This window comes from Silurus meridionalis, chromosome 4 (assembly GCF_014805685.1).
Source record: "Silurus meridionalis isolate SWU-2019-XX chromosome 4, ASM1480568v1, whole genome shotgun sequence".
NCBI lineage: Eukaryota > Metazoa > Chordata > Actinopteri > Siluriformes > Siluridae > Silurus > Silurus meridionalis.
Genome location: NC_060887.1, coordinates 21,669,634 through 21,690,133, shown reverse-complemented (window position 1 = coordinate 21,690,133; position 20,500 = coordinate 21,669,634). Strand labels below are relative to the sequence as shown.

The 20,500-nt window shown below is 35.0% G+C and overlaps 2 protein-coding genes across 2 annotated transcripts; both read right to left on the bottom strand.

Annotated features, from left to right (window-relative positions):
• Positions 1 to 949: 949 nt before the first annotated feature.
• LOC124383800 (cAMP-responsive element modulator-like) lies at positions 950 to 4,548 on the bottom strand. The gene is made up of 4 exons (XM_046846108.1): positions 4,362 to 4,548; positions 3,339 to 3,419; positions 2,113 to 2,252; positions 950 to 1,103 (listed from the first exon to the last, which is right to left on the bottom strand). The coding sequence occupies exons 2-4, from the start codon at positions 3,405 to 3,407 to the stop codon at positions 977 to 979; spliced, it is 336 nt and encodes a 111-aa protein (XP_046702064.1). The 5' UTR covers positions 3,408 to 3,419; positions 4,362 to 4,548; the 3' UTR covers positions 950 to 976.
• A 9,633-nt stretch (positions 4,549 to 14,181) lies between these two features.
• LOC124383801 (cAMP-responsive element modulator-like) lies at positions 14,182 to 17,794 on the bottom strand. Its single transcript, XM_046846110.1, has 4 exons — positions 17,609 to 17,794; positions 16,586 to 16,666; positions 15,349 to 15,488; positions 14,182 to 14,335 (listed from the first exon to the last, which is right to left on the bottom strand). The coding sequence occupies exons 2-4, from the start codon at positions 16,652 to 16,654 to the stop codon at positions 14,209 to 14,211; spliced, it is 336 nt and encodes a 111-aa protein (XP_046702066.1). The 5' UTR covers positions 16,655 to 16,666; positions 17,609 to 17,794; the 3' UTR covers positions 14,182 to 14,208.
• Between the last annotated feature and the right edge of the window lie 2,706 nt (positions 17,795 to 20,500).

Sequence of the window (20,500 nt, the reverse complement as noted above, 5' to 3'; positions counted from 1 at the left end):
CCAGCATCAGTTGTGTCCCACCCATAAAGATTATAGGTCTTTAAAGAGTAGAAGCCGAGCCCGCAAACATCCCGAACCATCTACAGATGAACCAGCCTCCTTGGGATCCCACATCATGAGCTTTGACATTGGACTTCCTTGAACATTTAAAGGCTCTGACATAGAGGAGCTGGTGTTGGATCTGTGATGATCTCAGTTGTTTAACTATTTTATGAGTTGCTCTGTAGCTCCTGGTTCCACAACGTCAACTGACTGTATAAGACTGTAGAAAGTGAATTGCTCATAATCACACACTCCAGTGCTCATGGTCGTTCTTTCTCTCTGGTGTTTTGTATTGTTTTAAGAATTATAATCACATTCTTGATATCACCCAAATGACGACGGGTTCCCCTTTTGAGTCTGGTTTCTCTCAAGGTTTCGTCCTCATACGATCTAAGGGAGTTTTTCCTTGCCACAGTTACTTGCTCATCAGGAATAAACACGCATCATTCACTCAAATAAAATTTTACATTCTGTAAAGCTGCTTTGAGGCAATGGCCATTGTAAAAAGTGTTATAGAAATGAACTTGAACTTGAACATGGATCAGTGAGCCTTGGCCGCCCATGACCCTGTTGCAGAGTTTACTACTTTTTCTTCGTTGGACCACTTTTGATAGATACTGCCCGCTGCAGACCGGGAACATCCCACAAGAGCTGTTTTGGAGATGCCATATTAGAAAGGTACAATCAAATATACACATAAAACAGCTTCTTTATTATATAGTCAAACTGACACTTCTATAAATAAATAGATAATAAATTTCTTTTGTTAAAACTCAGGGAATTATTTATTTACTTGTATATTTCTATTATCACAAAGACATAAAAACTAAAGCAGAAGATTAAAATCTTTATGAAAATCAAATGAATAAAAAAGAAAAAGTATAGACAAGCAATGAGGCAGTAAATGTTAAGATCCAAATAGTTTATTATACTTTTAAGTTCCCTTTAAGAAATTAATCATCTCCTTGAGTTCATTGTTCTCCATCTTCAGCATGGAGACTTGACGTTCTAAGAATTTTATATACTCTTTTTTTCTGCGTCGACTTTCTTTAGCCACATACCTGCAAAAAGCACAAGTGACAAAGGTAAAATACAACATTCATCTTTCAATGCAGCAAATCAGTTCTGTAAGACAACCACTTTGCACACACACACACACACACACACACACACACACACACACACACACACACACAATTTTCTTAAGCTGTCTTCACAATGTTGAAGATATTAAACTACATAAGCAATGCATCTGTGCCTGTTTTTCTGGAGTTGCGAGCAGTGACTAAACAAAAAGTGCTTTTGCTCGGATCCATTCAGTAATCTGTAAAGAGAAAAGTCTCCAATGTGTGATTTCTAAATGTTTGTTCTTTTTGCGACACTACAAGTCTTTTAAGGCTTTGAGTTCTTCAAAGGGTGACTTGTTTTCATTTTCGAGCACGGCAACACGATTCTTGAGACATTTGACATGCTCTTTCTTCTTCCAGTGGCATTCCCGTGCGTTTACTCCCTTTTTAGTAAAGTGGTTTAAAAGTACTGTATCTTTTAAAAAATACACAGTACTTTAAAACGAATTTACTAAAGAGGGAGTTTCACTTCAGATTTGACCATTTTTTTTTTTCATTGACTTATAGAGCATTTTCTAGGAACCTCGGGTGAATTATAATAATTGTTTAAATATATATTTAACTAAGTAAAATAAACCCTAGCCTCTGACAGGAATTTAAAAACTTTACAATATTGTACATTATATCCAATTTCAGTGGATCAGTCAATTATGTGGAAGCAGCAGAATGCATAATGTCTTCTATATACAGAAGATGACCTTCTGTTAATGCCCATAACAAACTTTAACTGTGATCTCAGTGAACTTTACAGTGGCTTGAACTTTTGTCTCTAGCAAGCTGGTTGGAGGTCAGGGTTTTTTTTTTCATTTCTTGGCTCACAGGAGTGGATCCTATGTGATCTGCTTTAATTGTTCATCTGCCTCAATATGAGTAAGCAAAGCCTTCTTGGCAGGTTCAAAACAGTATTTTGATTTTGTTGCTAAGACTAGTACTCGAGTCTTACCTGTTCTTCATCAGGCGGCGCTCCCTCTTCTGTGAATCATTCTCACAAGGTTGCTGAGAGTTGTGCAGAGGGGCTGGTGAGTTCTCCATCACTGCATCCTTTTGCAGGCTGGTGTTGGTAGAACACATCTCAGATGCTGCCTAAAAACACATTTAATGCTTTATGAGTTTTTCTTTTGTAGAATCACAAAATACAAAATACTTTCACCTGATAAAATGTACACAAAATGTAGTAATGATTCAAATTTATAATTAATTGTTAGCCTATTAGAACATGAAAATGCATGACTAGAGCAAAACCAATTAAAATAAAATTTTAATTTAAATAAAATTAAAATTACATTTCTGAATTTCTAAATCTAAAAGCTTCATAAATAATTACATCTGTATTCTTTATCAGTTTTATTCACAACTATTTAAAAATGTCTCTATTAATTCTTTTTACATGGACATGAATTTCTTTTCGTGTGGAGTAAATCTGGTGTTAAGTTTCAGAAATTTTTACATAAAATGTTTTGCAGTCTCTCCATATTTCACTATGGGTTAGTTGAATAAATCAGTTGCTCAAAATTGTGCTTTTTTTCAAGTCAAAGCCTCATTTCACAATACAGCACAAGACAGTACTTCAGACTAAAGTCTGTGGACACCTGCCCATAACACATAACAAAACATCATGTATTATTGAACTGCAGATTTAGTCTCTTTTTCTGGTATCATTTCCACTCATCTGTTAATGCTTTCCATTAAATTTTGGAGCGTAGTGGTGGGAAATTGTACTCATTTATCCACAAGAGCTTTAGTGATGTAGCCTCTGAAGACTGGGGTGTAGTTAGTTCCCCGGTTAATTCCAATTTGTTTATGGATACAACATACAAAGACACTGTGTGCTTCAAACATTGTGGCAACAGTTGGGTGAAGAAGCACATTTGGATGTTATGATCAGGTGATCAAGAACCCTAGGATTCTTCTGACATTAAAATATGGTATCTGATATCCTAAAATGAGTAATTAAGATTAACGTGAAAGCAGGTTACCCTGGAAACCACAAAGTCTGAAGTTATTAATAGGAAGAGCAGAAAATATACCTGATTGCCTATTGAACTTGTAGGTTTCAGGTAGAAGAAAAAGCTTCATGTTAAAACAACCTAAATATTTAGTTTGTAGAGTGAAAATTTGCCAATATTTGACTTCCATGTCAAACTGCAATAAGTGTTTGGTTTAAATTACCTGATGATCTTGAGCGATGGCAGACTGACTTCCTATACGAATTTGTTCACTACAAATAATTGAATTCATCGAGGTATTCTTCTATAATAAAAGAGAAGACAAGAAACATTATTATTATATTATTGTGTGACAAGTTTGTTTCATGTACATATAATGTAAACTAAACTGATTGATACATGTGTGTGTGTGTGTGTGTGTGTGTGTGTGTGTGTGTGTGTGTGTGTGTGTGTGTGTCAGAATTGACTTGATTTTTTAAAAGCTTTGTAAGAAAACATATGGACAGTAAAACTAGTAAATAAAAAGTAAAACAAATAATGTATAATTAAGTATAATATAATATAATATATAATGAAGTATTGTTTAACACAGTATATCACTAATAGAGAAGTGATTGGTAACAGTAGCTAAATTGGCAACCTTAGTATTGTGATATAAATTCTACCAAATTAACACTGGCAATAAAAAAACTTTTGTAAATTGTTATTCATCGTGTTAAAAGTAAAAATTATTCATAATAAAACAAAGATTTAAAACCAAGGTTGACTAAACACCCGTTATAGGTGTTTAGAGTAGAGTAGAGAATAGAGTGTATATATATATATATATATATATATATATATATATATATATATATATATATATATATATATATAAGATACAGTTCATATTATTATGAAAAAACTCATGGGGAAAAAAAAGAACATTAGACACCTTACCATAAGTGTGATACTGTAAAAGATTAGTAAAACTAACAATACCCTCTGGTCATTACATTTATATTTGTTTGGGGTTTTAATAGTCCAGGACCACACTAAAAAAAATAAAATAAATAAAAAGTCATTTTCCTGTTTCTTAATGGATGCACGCAAAAGAAATTCAGAGAAAAACTAAAAAAAAAAATACTAAGATTTTTAATTTATGATACAGGAAAGTGACTTTTTATGCAACCAGGGGAACGCATCAAAATGAGTAGCTAGATACTGTATCTGAAGATCAAACACGTTCATCAGGACTTAACCTCACCTTAGTATATCAGATGTTACCAGTGGTGAAAAGGGAATTTGTTTTCCTAAGTATGAGAAAAATCTTGTACGTCACACAGTGGATTGTTCAGCAAGGAATATAAGATTTTGTTTAACCGAACGCTATTATATAGTTTGTGTAAGCTCCGCCCACTTAAACTACTGTGACGTTTACAATTCTAGGATGTAAACAATAACAAATGCTATGATAGTCTAGCTAAAACAAAACAGTTACGATATTTCTAAAATTCTAAAACCTACAATTAGACGATAACGTAAAATTACCGGAACCTCTAAATTGACTTTGAGGCAAACACTTTTTACTCAGAACATTAAAGATGAACAAGTGCTGTGCCTAATTCAAACCCCCGGTCTGAAATCAACCCCCCTTCGCGTGCACGCGGACAGTACCATCGTATTTCCTGTAGATGGCACTAAAAACACGGCAGGTTGTGTATCCGAGTAACTAAAATTACTCGGATACACAAATAAAAAATTTTACGTTATCGTCCACGTTATTAACATGGACATAACCTGACTCCCCCCTACCTTGCTGTGATACACCTACACAAGTAATAATGTATGTGTAAAATACTACATTTAATCTAACAACATGGACAGCTGTATTATTTAGGGGGGTATTATTTCGGCAAGCTGAATGTAAACCCCCTGCCTGAATTCTCCCCCATTATTATCACCACTTTTCTCCTCACAGACATGGCACAGCTGACTCAGGTCATCTAAAATAACCAGTTCAAGTGACATTATATGAATTGCATTGAATGTTCAGTCAGTGAATGTACATTTAAAATGTACATTGCAAAAGAAAATATATCCTATTTTAACCAAACGTACAGATAAATTTCTTCTAAACAAGCAGGTAGATAAATGAGTTGGTGAAGATGATGGCAGATATGTGTGGTGATTAAGAAGGATGTGCAGTTAATGACTAGGGAGGAAATGTAGAGTGTAGAAGAGGCAGGCATTCTTACTGCTGAATGGTGATCATGAACAGTTGTGCTCCTTTTTTAGAGGCTGCTCTGATTTTTTTTAGGATTCATTTAAGAATGTAAAAAAAACAGCATTTATCTGAAATGGAAATCTTTTCTAAAATTATAAGCCTTTACAATCACTTTGTATTTATTGAACATGTCCTTGTTGAAAAAAGTAGCCTATATTTTCAAAACAAAAAAAGAAAAATTCAACATTGACCCAAACTTGTATGTATATATATATATATATATATATATATATATATATATATATATATATATATATATTTACTTTTTTTAAAGAACGTACTTTAATGTTCCCATTAATGCCCTTTTATGCGTTATGATCTATACAAACACAAAACTGACTTAAACACAAAGTCATTTTTAAACACTATTTTATTTAAGTCAGACCAGCACAAACTGAATATATCTCAAGGATTTCTGAAATAAATAACAAAACAAGCTAAATAATATATGCACAATCAAAAACTAAAGTGGCTTCTGCTGTTGTGTTAAGCTCTTAAAAAGCTCTTACATTTGACTAAAAATACTCCATCCCAAGTATTTGCAGCTGTATCATACAAATAAATAGTTTCTGTTTGGATTCAGCTTCTATGTTCCTGCCCAGCTCCGCGCCTTCCCACGCGCGTCTGTGGATTACTCGTCCCGAGCGGATATATACTTTCGGTTTGTGACTCTCCGTATCCGGTTTTGAGTTGGCTTTGCCTTTTCTTTGAATTAAAACTGTTTGCTGGCGTTTCGGCTTCCGCCTCCATTTCTCCGCATAACATGAACAAACATAGCAGCTTCCATACTTGTGATGACTAGAACTTGTTTAAATGATTTCATATGGTCAGTAAAATGATTTCTTCTCAACACTGGAGAAAATAAAGCAACATATTAAGATTTCAAAAACTTTCAAAACTAAAGTATTAAATATTTTTGCATATTCAGTTGCACAGACTATGTACTTAATACTTCATGTGGTTTTCTGAGCAGAACTGTAATCTACCTATTGAAGGGGAAAAACAATACAAAAACCCCCACAAGGTAGACATTATAACTATAGAAGCCAGTCAACTAGAATACCTAGAATTAACGTTCTGTTACACTCTAGATGATGTAGCTCCGCCTAAAACCAAAATGATCACCTTAAAACAGACCACTCGGAAATTAGAATTCTTCAAACAGATAATTCCAAAGGTAATTGAACCTGCTTTAAAATTGATACTCTTCCATTAGCACTGGTTATGAACCTAAAACCTTCAAACTGGCAGTTAACCTTCCCCTAATTAAGAAACCTGACCTTGACCCATGTCAACTATAGGCCAATATCAAACCTCCCCTGTATCTCCAATATTTTAGAAAAGGTTGTAGCATAGCAGTTATGCTCACACCTACTTAGGAATAATGTTCTGATTGATAATTATAATAATAATTTTTATCGATTAATTTAGCACAGTTAAGGTGGTAAATTACCTGTTATTGGCTTTTGATCAGGGTTTTGCCACTTTACTTGTTTTGCTCGACCTTAGTGCAGCTTTTGACACCATTGATCATACTATCCTGCTTGCTAGACTTGAATGTTGTTGGATAAAGGGAACAGCTCTCTCCTGAGTTAGCTCTTTTTTGACTGATGGCTGTCAGTTTGTTGATGTAAATGGTGAGTTCTCCACACTCTCTGAGGTAAAGTTCAGTGCTCCACAAAGATCTGTCTTAGGCCCACTGCTTTTCTCTTTATATATGTTGCCGCTAGATGAAATTATACATAAACATGGTATTCGCTTCCATTGCTATGCTGATGATATACAGCTGTATATTTCAGCAAAGCCAGATGACTCCTTTTTGCTCAATTTGGATAAGACAGAAGTGCTTTTACTAGGACCACATGCAGCTAGAAGTAAACTTTCCAATCACGTAGCATCTCTGGATGATGTTTCTGTTGCAGTGTGTACAGCAGTCAAAGACCTTGGTGTGATTACTGACCTTTTCTTTGAGGCTCACGTGAATAATATTACCAGGATCGCCTTCTTTCACTTTAGAAATATTGCTAAATTTAGAAAGATGGTATCGTTACACGATGCAGAAAAACTAGTTGATGCTTTTGTTACATCTAGATTAGACTACTGTAATCTACTATGCTTTACTGTCTGGGTGTTTAAGTGCACAAATAGGCTCCAGTTATTTCAGAATGCAGCAGCAAGGGTCCTTACTAGATATATATAATATGACCACATCACTCCTGTTTTAATCAGTCTACACTGGCTCCCAATTAAATCTCATCATGGGTATAGAGTGTTCAGTGAACTGGGATATTTGTATGCTGTTGTCCACTCACTCTCACACGTTCACTCAGGTTTGTTGACGGTGGTGTGGTGGGTTGTCTCTTATCCCAGCCAGCGATCCTTCATGCCTGTGTTACCTTCTGGTTCTCCTTTTTAGTTATGCTGCAATAGCGAGTCTTGCCAGAGTCCCCAACTACAGTGTCCTTAACTTTCATACAACAATGACACATATTAATCCATATCCTTCTCTTCCTGTCACCCCTCTTCTCTCTCTCTCTCTCTCTCTCTCTCTCTCTCTCTCTCTCTCTCTCTCGCTCAGTTGAGTTAAACATGCTCGTGAGGTTCCAGTGACCACTTTTCCTGCCCCTCTTCCCTCCACGGATCTTCCCACTTTGTCCAGGACTGCCTCTGTATAGTGTCCTCTTCGATTGGAGGCTACGCTGTGCACCTGGGGACGGTTTCTCATCAACGCTTTGGGTGGTTCCATTATATTCCAGAGTAAGAACAGGAGCTTTAAGGATGGATTTTGAGTTCCCTCTTGAGTCTGGTTCCTCTCAAGGTTTCTTCCTTCTGCCTCTCACTCGCTCTCACTCACCGTCCGTTATTGTTACTGTATGCTTCCCCTTCGGTTGGACTCTACATTCTCTCCACGACTGCGCCTTCTCCCAAGCGCGCCTCGGATTACTCATTCATCCTTCATAATCATTCTTGGACTGTGTGGACCTCGCCCTTCCAGGGCGTACTATGGATATTGCCATCTCTAATTCTAAAGACTGTCGAGAGTGTATATTTGTGTGCCACTCCAGCAATAAACCAAAGTGAACTGTACTCCGGCTTCTGCCTCCGTTCTTCGCTGCATAACACTTACACTTATAAAGAACATCTTATTATTTTTTTTCAACACATTATCTGTGTAAAGCTGCTTTGAGACGATGTTCATTGTTAAAAGCGCTATACAAATAAAAATGAATTGAACTACACACCGGTTAGCATTATCCTGAAAACAGCCTTCCTTTTGCTTTAATATTAATTTTGTTTATGAATTTTAATTTCAACTCTACCTGTTTCTTTTTGTTGGTACTTGTCTATTTGAAATAAACCATATTTTTTTCTGAATGATACTAAATAAATAATTCAAAACACATTGACTCTGACCTGGACAAAGCACTCATTTAAGATGCTCAAACTACTGAACGAATGAGTAAATTCCAGTTCCAGTTGCAAGCATCATACTGTATCCAGGACACAAGCATATAAATCAATGTCTTAATCATGTCTTTCTTTCTCCCTTTCCACCCTTTTTTACTGGATTGTGCAGGATCTCACTCCTAATGTACATCTCAAGTAAAGTGTTCCCACTTACAGAGGGTTTAAAAAATAATTGTATCATATACATATTCATTATTTTAGTACTTAAACAGTGTGGCATATATACAACAGTAAATGTTATTTGAAGCCTTCTGATCTCCTGAAACAGACTTTGCTTCATCTGGGAAAAAGGCTAGTCAACTACGTTGTTTTTACATATGTTAGAGTGATACGAGTTTGCCTACAAACTACCAGCAAAACAAAATGTTGCCTATTATAAAACTAATTGTGTAAAAATGTTGTAAAATTACAAATCTTAAACATGCAGTAAAAATCTTAAAAGAAAAATACTTGTGACATCGTACAATTGATTATAATGTTGATGTTGTGTAACATTACTGAGCATTACAGTATGTCACAATTTTGTTCGCTTACCCATAAGACATTGCCATGGTAGTTCCTGCTACCATTCCCATGGCGACACAATTAAGGACAGTGTTAAAATATCAATGCAAGAAAATGAAATAACTGCTCTAGTGGAAACACATTTAAGAACATTAAAGTTAATCCATGTAATATATTAAAACTCAACTGAACAACCACTTTATTAAAGGCATCTTTAAGTGCATTAAATGCAATTAAAACGTCTGAGCCAAATGTATTATGGCCTTTGGCTAATGTGTATACAGCAGTTTTATCAAAGAGGCACTTTTATTTTTATTTAGACAATAAATGAGTCAAGTATTGCAAGAATTGGCACATGATTTAAAAAATAGAAATGCATATGTAACTCTATATATCTCCAAAATTTAAAAATCATTAATCATAATTTAACTATATTATATACATACAGTCACTGAAATAAATGTGAATGTTGAGTTGGCATTAAAGCTAAAGTAACTCAGACAATCATTCTGTACAACTGTGGTGAGCAGAAAAGCAACTCAGAATGCACATTTTGTTCTGATGATTTTGGATTTCTGATGAGGCACAGATGGTAGGGTCAGAATTTGGCGTCTTCCAGTATGATAATGCAGCACCACATAACCCTAACCCTTTGCTCCATACCATAGTCTCAGCCTCAATGACCTTAATTATTATGAAATTGTTAATGTTTATTTTCATCATATTGACTCAACACACTTATTAAATACATAAATACACTAAAGATGCAGCTAGTTGCTTAACTAATTATCAGTGTAAATGTTTTTGTTTTCTGAAGAAAAGATTTCAACTTCCTGTTCACAGAGCAGACTCCCTTATTGATAGAACACATGCGCAGACAACATGCTTTGTGGGCTTCAGTTTAGTTCTGTGTTGAGGAGCCTGATGACTTGCGGGGAAAAACTGTTGCACAGTCTGGATGTGACGGCCCAAATGCTTCGGAACCGCTTTCCTGATGGCAGGAGGGTGAAGAGTGTGTGTACTGGTGCACAGTAATGAAGTAAATGTAATTCGTTACTGTCCTTAAGTAGTTTTTTTCTCGTATCTGTACTTTACTCAACGGGTACCATTCCAGCAGACTTTTACTTGTACTTCACTACATTTCAAATTCAAATGTTTTACTTTTTACTCAACTACATTTTGCAAAATCAGTCGTTCCTTTTAATTTATGAGTGAATAAAAACGTAACAGGTCAAGCGCACAGCGAGCCACCAATCAGAGTAGAGAGCAACAGAGCGTGTTGTTTTAAACTTAGCCAACATGTGAATCTTTCTAGGGGGCTGCACAGGGCTTCCACGCAAAAATAATCAATCATTGTTTTGTTTTGGTTTTGAGGCTTTTTTTTATCACTCATTTGCACGGTCGCGTCAATGATTATATAATCTAATACAATTAATGAAACAGGCTAATAACTGTATATCACTTAGGTTATGCTGTGGTGACTGCTATGCTTTTATGCATTTCGCAACAATATGTTTTGCTGCATAACTGATTTATAGCATTTATTTATTTGGTTACCTTTAATTGAGGTGATTTCAGAAAGGTTTTCTGTGGTTGTACTGAGAAGGTCCTGAACTGAGTTAAGTAATGGGGAATCTCTAGTGCAGCTTAAAAGGCATATTTAAAAAAGATATATATTTTATGGATATAGATGTTGTATGTATCTTTTGGCTACAATTAGCCAAGGAACTGTATGTATTCTTGGGTCTAAGAGTTTGATCAATTTTGCACAATGACATGAAATTAATTGAGCAATAAAGGCATTTAGGGTGATATTTCTCCATGAAAATGAGCTTACAGAAATGTATCCAAATTTGTGGACTGCTCTGAAAATATTTCTTACTCATCCAGTGATGGTAGCTGAAGCTAAAATTGATTAATGAGGAAGACTTTTGGTCATGGCATGGTTCACCCAGGACGTCATTCAAGCTAGAACCACCATTGCCGCTTGTTGGTACCTACTTAGCACGAACATACAGTTCAGTGTGAGTTAAACAGCAAGCAGAAAATTTAGAAAGGAATAAATGATAAAGTAAACTCCTGACTCTAACAACTATTTGTTTTAAGTCCTGGAAAAGGAGGTTTTGGGCTCATGATAATTTATTAGATATCAATCAGTGTTTGACTCATTAATATCATTATTAGAATTAATAGTAGAATTAATAGATTGGTGTGCTGAGAATAACAGAGTCTTTTCACATAAACTGAGTACATTAAGAAAGAGTCTTGTGATGATGATAATAGGAACATATAGCCATAATAAATCATAGTACTTGAATACTTAAGTACATTTGAAGGCAAATACTTTTGTATTTTTGCTCATGTGAAAGTTTAAAAGAAGCACTTTTACTGGAGTAATATTTTACCTACTGTATCTCTACTTTTACTCTAGTAAATGCTTTGTGTACTTCCCCAGCACTGGCCAGCAGTCATTTTCCATCTCAAACTAAAGCAAAATAGTTTAATGGTACAATGATTTTCTTATAACAGTTTGTCAAATAATGCATTTTTAAATTTATTTATAAGCTGTACATTTATAGTTAATGTGTCTTTTCGTATCCTCTATAGATTTCCTGATAGATTACTGTATATCACTCTTTTCCCCATTATTTCTCTCTCGAGTAAATATTGAGTGCAAAGTCCTCTGAAGGCTCTACTTTACAATGTCAAGTGTACTTATGTCTTATTACATTTGTTATACAACAGCATTTTACAAAACATGACACAATTACATCCCAGGTTCAGTCTCAAGCTCAGATTATTGTATATTTGGGGTTTCTAAACATGTCATCCATGTGGGTTTCCTCCATGTTCTCCTGTTTACCAAAACATACTGATAGGTAGAATGATAAATTGCCCCTGGACTGGTATATTCTGACCTCAGTATTAGAATAGCATCTCACTGACCAATGACATCTCACAGACAGGCATAACATTATAACCACCTGTTTAATATTGTTCTGGTCCCCCTTTTGCTGTAAAAACAGTCCTGACCAGTGTTGTGCTAGTTACTAAGAAATAGTAACTAGTTACAATTACTAGTTACTTAATTCAAAAAGTTACAATTACTCAATTACTGAATATATCACAAGGATTTCTGAAATAAATAACAAAACAAGCTGAATAATATATTCAGAATCAAAAACTAAAGTGGCTTCTGCATCATAAAAGCTGTTGTGTTGAGCGCTTAAAAATGTTCCTTTCACAGCTTAAGTATGAAAACTATCAACAATGTACAACATAACACCGGGTTAGCTTCTAGCTTCATCGAAGGCATGGAGTTTCTGGAGGAGCTTTGACAGATTGGAGTTGCTGTTTATCGTAGTAGACACGACCTTGAACCAGAAAGACACAGCTTACATTTGACTTAAATGTTTTTGTCTTTATGCTCAACTAAAGTGAAATAATGAGCATATTGACTCTCGCCATTACTGCCGCACAGACCTGAATAAACGGAAACACGCCCACAGTGCATCTTCTTTGTGTTTACAGTGGTTCTCATCCACCAATCCTTCAATGTGTCACTGCTGTAAACAGATTAGACTGTAGGCTACACTTCAGCCAAAATCAATTCATTTAAAAAGTAATGGACAACATACCATACGGTAACGGTTACAGAGTTACTTTATTTAAAAAGTAATGCGTTACAGTATTAGTTACTCTCAAAAGTAACTGCGTTACAGTAACGCGTTATTGCCCAATACTGGTCCTGACCTGTCGAGCATTAAAAGGATTATTTTCTTTTTAGCTAGATTAAGTCATCTGTTGGATCTGACCACACAGGCCAGCGTTCACGCCCCACACAGAGCTCTACCCATTCAGAGGCATCATGAGGTTGCTCCAGCATCAGTTGTGTCCCACCCCATAAAGATTATAGGTCTTTAAAGAGTAGAAGCCGAGCCCGCAAACATCCCGAACCATCTACAGATGAACCAGCCTCCTTGGGATCCCACATCATGAGCTTTGACAATGGACTTCTTTGAACATTTAAAGGCTCTGACATAGAGGAGCTGGTGTTGGATCTGTGATGATCTCAGTTGTTTAACTATTTTATGAGTTGCTCTGTAGCTCCTGGTTCCACAACGTCAACTGACTGTATAAGACTGTAGAAAGTGCATTGCTCATAATCACACACTCCAGTGCTCATGGTCGTTCTTTCTCTCTGGTGTTTTGTATTGTTTTAAGAATTATAATCACATTCTTGATATCACCCAAATGACGACGGGTTCCCCTTTTGAGTCTGGTTTCTCTCAAGGTTTCGTCCTCATACGATCTAAGGGAGTTTTTCCTTGCCACAGTTACTTGCTCATCAGGAATAAACACGCATCATTCACTCAAATAAAATTTTACATTCTGTAAAGCTGCTTTGAGGCAATAGCCATTGTAAAAAGTGTTATAGAAATAAATTTGAACTTGAACATGGATCAGTGAGCCTTGGCAGCCCATGACCCTGTTGCCGAGTTTACTACTTTTTCTTCGTTGGACCACTTTTGATAGATACTGCCCGCTGCAGACCGGGAACATCCCACAAGAGCTGTTTTGAGATGCCATATTAGAAAGGTACAATCAAATATACACATAAAACAGCTTCTTTATTATATAGTCAAACTGACACTTCTATAAATAAATAGATAATAAATTTCTTTTGTTAAAACTCAGGGAAGCATTGATTTACTTGTATATTTCTATTATCACAAAGACATAAAAACTAAAGCAGAAGATTAAAATCTTTATGAAAATCAAATGAATAAAAAAGAAAAAGTATAGACAAGCAATGAGGCAGTAAATGTTAAGATCCAAATAGTTTATTATACTTTTAAGTTCCCTTTAAGAAATTAATCATCTCCTTGAGTTCATTGTTCTCCATCTTCAGCATGGAGACTTGACGTTCTAAGAATTTTATATACTCTTTTTTTCTGCGTCGACTTTCTTTAGCCACATACCTGCAAAAAGCACAAGTGACAAAGGTAAACCAACATTCATCTTTCAATGCAGCCAATCAGTTCTGTAAGACAACCACTTTGCACACACACACACACACACACACACACACACACACACACACACACACACACACACACAATTTTCTTAAGCTGTCTTCACAATGTTGAAGATATAAAACTACATAAGCAATGCATCTGTGCCTGTTTTTCTGGAGTTGCGAGCAGTGACTAAACAAAAAGTGCTTTTGCTCGGATCCATTCAGTAATCAGTAAAGAGAAAAGTCTCCAATGTGTGATTTCTAAATGTTTGTTCTTTTTGCGACACTACAAGTCTTTTAAGGCTTTGAGTTCTTCAAAGGGTGACTTTCATTTTCGAGCACAGCAACACGATTCTTGAGACATTTGACATGCTCTTTCTTCTTCCAGTCGCATTCCAGTGTGTGTACTCCCTTTTTAGTAAAGTGGTTTAAAAGTACTGTATCTTTTAAAAAATACACAGTACTTTAAAACGAATTTACTAAAGAGGGAGTTTCACTTCAGATTTGACCATTTTTTTTTTTTTCATTGACTTATAGAGCATTTTCTAGAACCCTCGGGTGAATTATAATAATTGTTTAAATATATATTTAACTAAGTAAAATAAACCCTAGCCTCTGACAGGAATTTAAAAACTTTACAATATTGTACATTATATCCAATTTCAGTGGATCAGTCAATTATGTGGAAGCAGCAGAATGCATAATGTCTTCTATATACAGAAGATGACCTTCTGTTAATGCCCATAACAAACTTTAACTGTGATCTCAGTGAACTTTACAGTGGCTTGGACTTTTGTCTCTAGCAAGCTGCTTGGAGGTCAGGGTTTTTTTTTTTTCATTTCTTGGCTCACAGGAGTGGATCCTATGTGATCTGCTTTAATTGTTCATCTGCCTCAATATGAGTAAGCAAATCCTTCTTGGCAGGTTCAAAACAGTATTTTGATTTTGTTGCTAAGACTAGTACTCGAGTCTTACCTGTTCTTCATCAGGCGGCGCTCCCTCTTCTGTGAATCATTCTCACAAGGTTGCTGAGAGTTGTGCAGAGGGGCTGGTGAGTTCTCCATCACTGCATCCTTTTGCAGGCTGGTGTTGGTAGAACACATCTCAGATGCTGCCTAAAAACACATTTAATGCTTTATGAGTTTTTCTTTTGTAGAATCACAAAATACAAAATACTTTCACCTGATAAAATGTACACAAAATGTAGTAATGATTCAAATTTATAATTAATTGTTAGGCTATTAGAACATGACAATGCATGACCAGAGCAAAACCAATTAAAATAAAATTTTAATTTAAATAAAATTAAAATTAAAATTACATTTCTGAATTTCTAAATCTAAAAGCTTCACAAATAATTACATCTGTATTCTTTATCAGTTTTATTCACCACTATTTAAAAATGTCTCTATTAATTCTTTTTACATGGACATGAATTTATTTTCGTGTGGAGTAAATCTGGTGTTAAGTTTCAGAAATTTTCACATAAAATGTTTTGCAGTCTCTCCATATTTCACTATGGGTTAGTTGAATAAATCAGTTGCTCAAAAATTGTGCTTTTTTTTTTCAAGTCAAAGCCTCATTTCACAATACAGCACAAGACAGTACTTCAGACTAAAGTCTGTGGACACCTGCCCATAACACATAACAAAACATCATGTATTATTGAACTGCAGATTTAGTCTCTTTTTCTGGTATCATTTCCACTCATCTGTTAATGCTTTCCATTAAATTTTGGAGCGTAGTGGTGGGAAATTGTACTCATTTATCCACAAGAGCTTTAGTGATGTAGCCTCTGAAGACTGGGGTGTAGTTAGTTCCCCGGTTAATTCCAATTTGTTTATGGATACAACATACAAAGACACTGTGTGCTTCAAACATTGTGGCAACAGTTGGGTGAAGAAGCACATTTGGATGTTATGATCAGGTGATCAAGAACCCTAGGATTCTTCTGACATTAAAATATGGTATCTGATATCCTAAAATGAGTAATGAAGATTAACGTGAAAGCAGGTTACCCTGGAAACCACAAAGTCTGAAGTTATTAATAGGGAAGAGCAGAAAATATAACTGATTGCCTATTGAACTTGTAGGTTTCAGGTAGAAGAAAAAGCTTCATGTTAAAACAGCCTAAATATTTAGTTTGTAGAGTGAAAATTTGCCAATATTTGACTTCCATGTCAAACTGCAATAAGTGTTTGGTTTAAATTACCTGATGATCTTGAGCGATGGCAGACTGACTTCCTATACGAATTTGTTCACTACAAATAATTGAATTCATCGAGGTATTCTTCTATAATAAAAGAGAAGACAAGAAACATTATTATTATATTATTGTGTGACAAGTTTGTTTCATGTACATATAATGTAAACTAAACTGATTGATACATGTGTGTGTGTGTGTGTGTGTGTGTGTGTGTGTGTGTGTGTGTGTGTGTGTGTGTGTGTCAGAATTGACTTGATTTTTTAAAAGCTTTGTAAGAAAACATATGGACAGTAAAACTAGTAAATAAAAAGTAAAACAAATAATGTATAATTAAGTATAATATAATATAATATATAATGAAGTATTGTTTAACACAGTATATCACTAATAGAGAAGTGATTGGTAACAGTAGCTAAATTGGCAACCTTAGTATTGTGATATAAATTCTACCAAATTAACACTGGCAATAAAAAAAAAACTTTTTGTAAATTGTTATTCATCGTGTTAAAAGTAAAAATTATTCATAATAAAACAAAGATTTAAAACCAAGGTTGACTAAACACCCGTTATAGGTGTTTAGAGTAGAGTAGAGAATAGAGTGTATATATATATATATATATATATATATATATATATATATATATATATATATATAAGATACAGTTCATATTATTATGAAAAAACTCATGGGGAAAAAAAAGAACATTAGACACCTTACCAAAAGTGTGATACTGTAAAAGATTAGTAAAACTAACAATACCCTCTGGTCATTACATTTATATTTGTTTGGGGGTTTTTAATAGTCCAGGACCACACTAAAAAAAATAAAATAAATAAAAAGTCATTTTCCTGTTTCTTAATGGATGCACGCAAAAGAAATTCAGAGAAAAACTAAAAAAAAAAAAATACTAAGATTTTTAATTTATGATACAGGAAAGTGACTTTTTATGCAACCAGGGGAACGCATCAAAATGAGTAGCTAGATACTGTATCTGAAGATCAAACACGTTCATCAGGACTTAACCTCACCTTAGTATATCAGATGTTACCAGTGGTGAAAAGGGAATTTGTTTTCCTAAGTATGAGAAAAATCTTGTACGTCACACAGTGGATTGTTCAGCAAGGAATATAAGATTTTGTTTAACCGAACGCTATTATATAGTTTGTGTAAGCTCCGCCCACTTAAACTACTGTGACGTTTACAATTCTAGGATGTAAACAATAACAAATGCTATGATAGTCTAGCTAAAACAAAACAGTTAAGATATTTCTAAAATTCTAAAAACTACAATTAGACGATAACGTAAAATTACCGGAACCTTTAAATTGACTTTGAGGCAAACACTTTTTACTCAGAACATTAAAGATGAACAGGTGCTGTGCCTAATTCAAACCCCCGGTCTGAAATCAACCCCCCTTCGCGTGCACGCGGACAGTACCATCGTATTTCCTGTAGATGGCACTAAAAACACGGCATGTTGTGTATCTGAGTAACTAAAATTACTCGGATACACAAATAAAAAATTTTACGTTATCGTCCACGTTATTAACATGGACATAACCTGACCCCCCCCTACCTTGCTGTGATACACCTACACAAGTAATAATGTATGTGTAAAATACTACATTTAATCTAACAACATGGACAGCTGTATTATTTAGGGGGGTATTATTTCGGCAAGCTGAATGTAAACCCCCTGCCTGAATTCCCCCCCCATTATTATCACCACTTTTCTCCTCACAGACATGGCACAGCTGACTCAGGTCATCTAAAATAACCAGTTCAAGTGACATTATATGAATTGCATTGAATGTTCAGTCAGTGAATGTACATTTAAAATGTACATTGCAAAAGAAAATATATCCTATTTTAACCAAACGTACAGATAAATTTCTTCTAAACAAGCAGGTAGATAAATGAGTTGGTGAAGATGATGGCAGATATGTGTGGTGATTAAGAAGGATGTGCAGTTAATGACTAGGGAGGAAATGTAAAGTGTAGAAGAGGCAGGCATTCTTACTGCTGAATGGTGATCATGAACAGTTGTGCTCCTTTTTTAGAGGCTGCTCTGATTTTTTTTAGGATTCATTTAAGAATGTAAAAAAAACAGCATTTATCTGAAATGGAAATCTTTTCTAAAATTATAAGCCTTTACAATCACTTTGTATTTATTGAACATGTCCTTGTTGAAAAAAGTAGCCTATATTTTCAAAACAAAAAAAGAAAAATTCAACACTGACCCAAACTTGTATGTATATATATATATATATATTTACTTTTTTTAAAGAACGTACTTTAATGTTCCCATTAATGCCCTTTTATGCGTTATGATCTATACAAACACAAAACTGACTTAAACACAAAGTCATTTTTAAACACTATTTTATTTAAGTCAGACCAGCACAAACTGAATATATCTCAAGGATTTCTGAAATAAATAACAAAACAAGCTAAATAATATATGCACAATCAAAAACTAAAGTGGCTTCTGCTGTTGTGTTAAGCTCTTAAAAAGCTCTTACATTTGACTAAAAATACTCCATCCCAAGTATTTGCAGCTGTATCATACAAATAAATAGTTTCTGTTTGGATTCAGCTTCTATGTTCCTGCCCAGCTCCGCGCCTTCCCACGCGCGTCTGTGGATTACTCGTCCCGAGCGGATATACTTTCGGTTTGTGACTCTCCGTATCCGGTGTGAGTGTTTTGAGTTGGCTTTGCCTTTTCTTTGAATTAAAACTCTGTTTGCTGGCGTTTCGGCTTCCGCCTCCATTTCTCCGCATAACATGAACAAACATAGCAGCTTCCATACTTGTGATGACTAGAACTTGTTTAAATGATTTCATATGGTCAGTAAAATGATTTCTTCTCAACACTGGAGAAAATAAAGCAACATATTAAGATTTCAAAAACTTTCAAAACTAAAGTATTAAATATTTTTGCATATTCAGTTGCACAGACTATGTACTTAATACTTCATGTGGTTTTCTAAACAGAACTGTAATCTACCTATTGAAGGGGAAAAACAATACAAAAAACCCCACAAGGTAGACATTATAACTATAGAAGCCAGTCAACTAGAATACCTAGAATTAACGTTCTGTTACACTCTAGATGATGTAGCTCCGCCTAAAACCAAAATGATCACCTTAAAACAGACCACTCGGAAATTAGAATTCTTCAAACAGATAATTCCAAAGGTAATTGAACCTGCTTTAAAATTGATACTCTTCCATTAGCACTGGTTATGAACCTAAAACCTTCAAACTGGCAGTTAACCTTCCCCTAATTAAGAAACCTGACCTTGACCCATGTCAACTATAGGCCAATATCAAACCTCCCCTGTATCTCCAATATTTTAGAAAAGGTTGTAGCATAGCAGTTATGCTCACACCTACTTAGGAATAATGTTCTGATTGATAATTATAATAATTTTTATCGATTAATTTAGCACAGTTAAGGTGGTAAATTACCTGTTATTGGCTTTTGATCAGGGTTTTGTCACTTTACTTGTTTTGCTCGACCTTAGTGCAGCTTTTGACACCATTGATCATACTATCCTGCTTGCTAGACTTGAATGTTGTTGGATAAAGGAACAGCTCTCTCCTGAGTTAGCTCTTTTTTGACTGGCTGTCAGTTTGTTGATGTAAATGGTGAGTTCTCCACACTCTCTGAGGTAAAGTTCAGTGCTCCACAAAGATCTGTCTTAGGCCCACTGCTTTTCTCTTTATATATGTTGCCGCTAGATGAAATTATACATAAACATGGTATTCGCTTCCATTGCTATGCTGATGATATACAGCTGTATATTTCAGCAAAGCCAGATGACTCCTTTTGCTCAATTTGGATAAGACAGAAGTGCTTTTACTAGGACCACATGCAGCTAGAAGTAAACTTTCCAATCACGTAGCATCTCTGGATG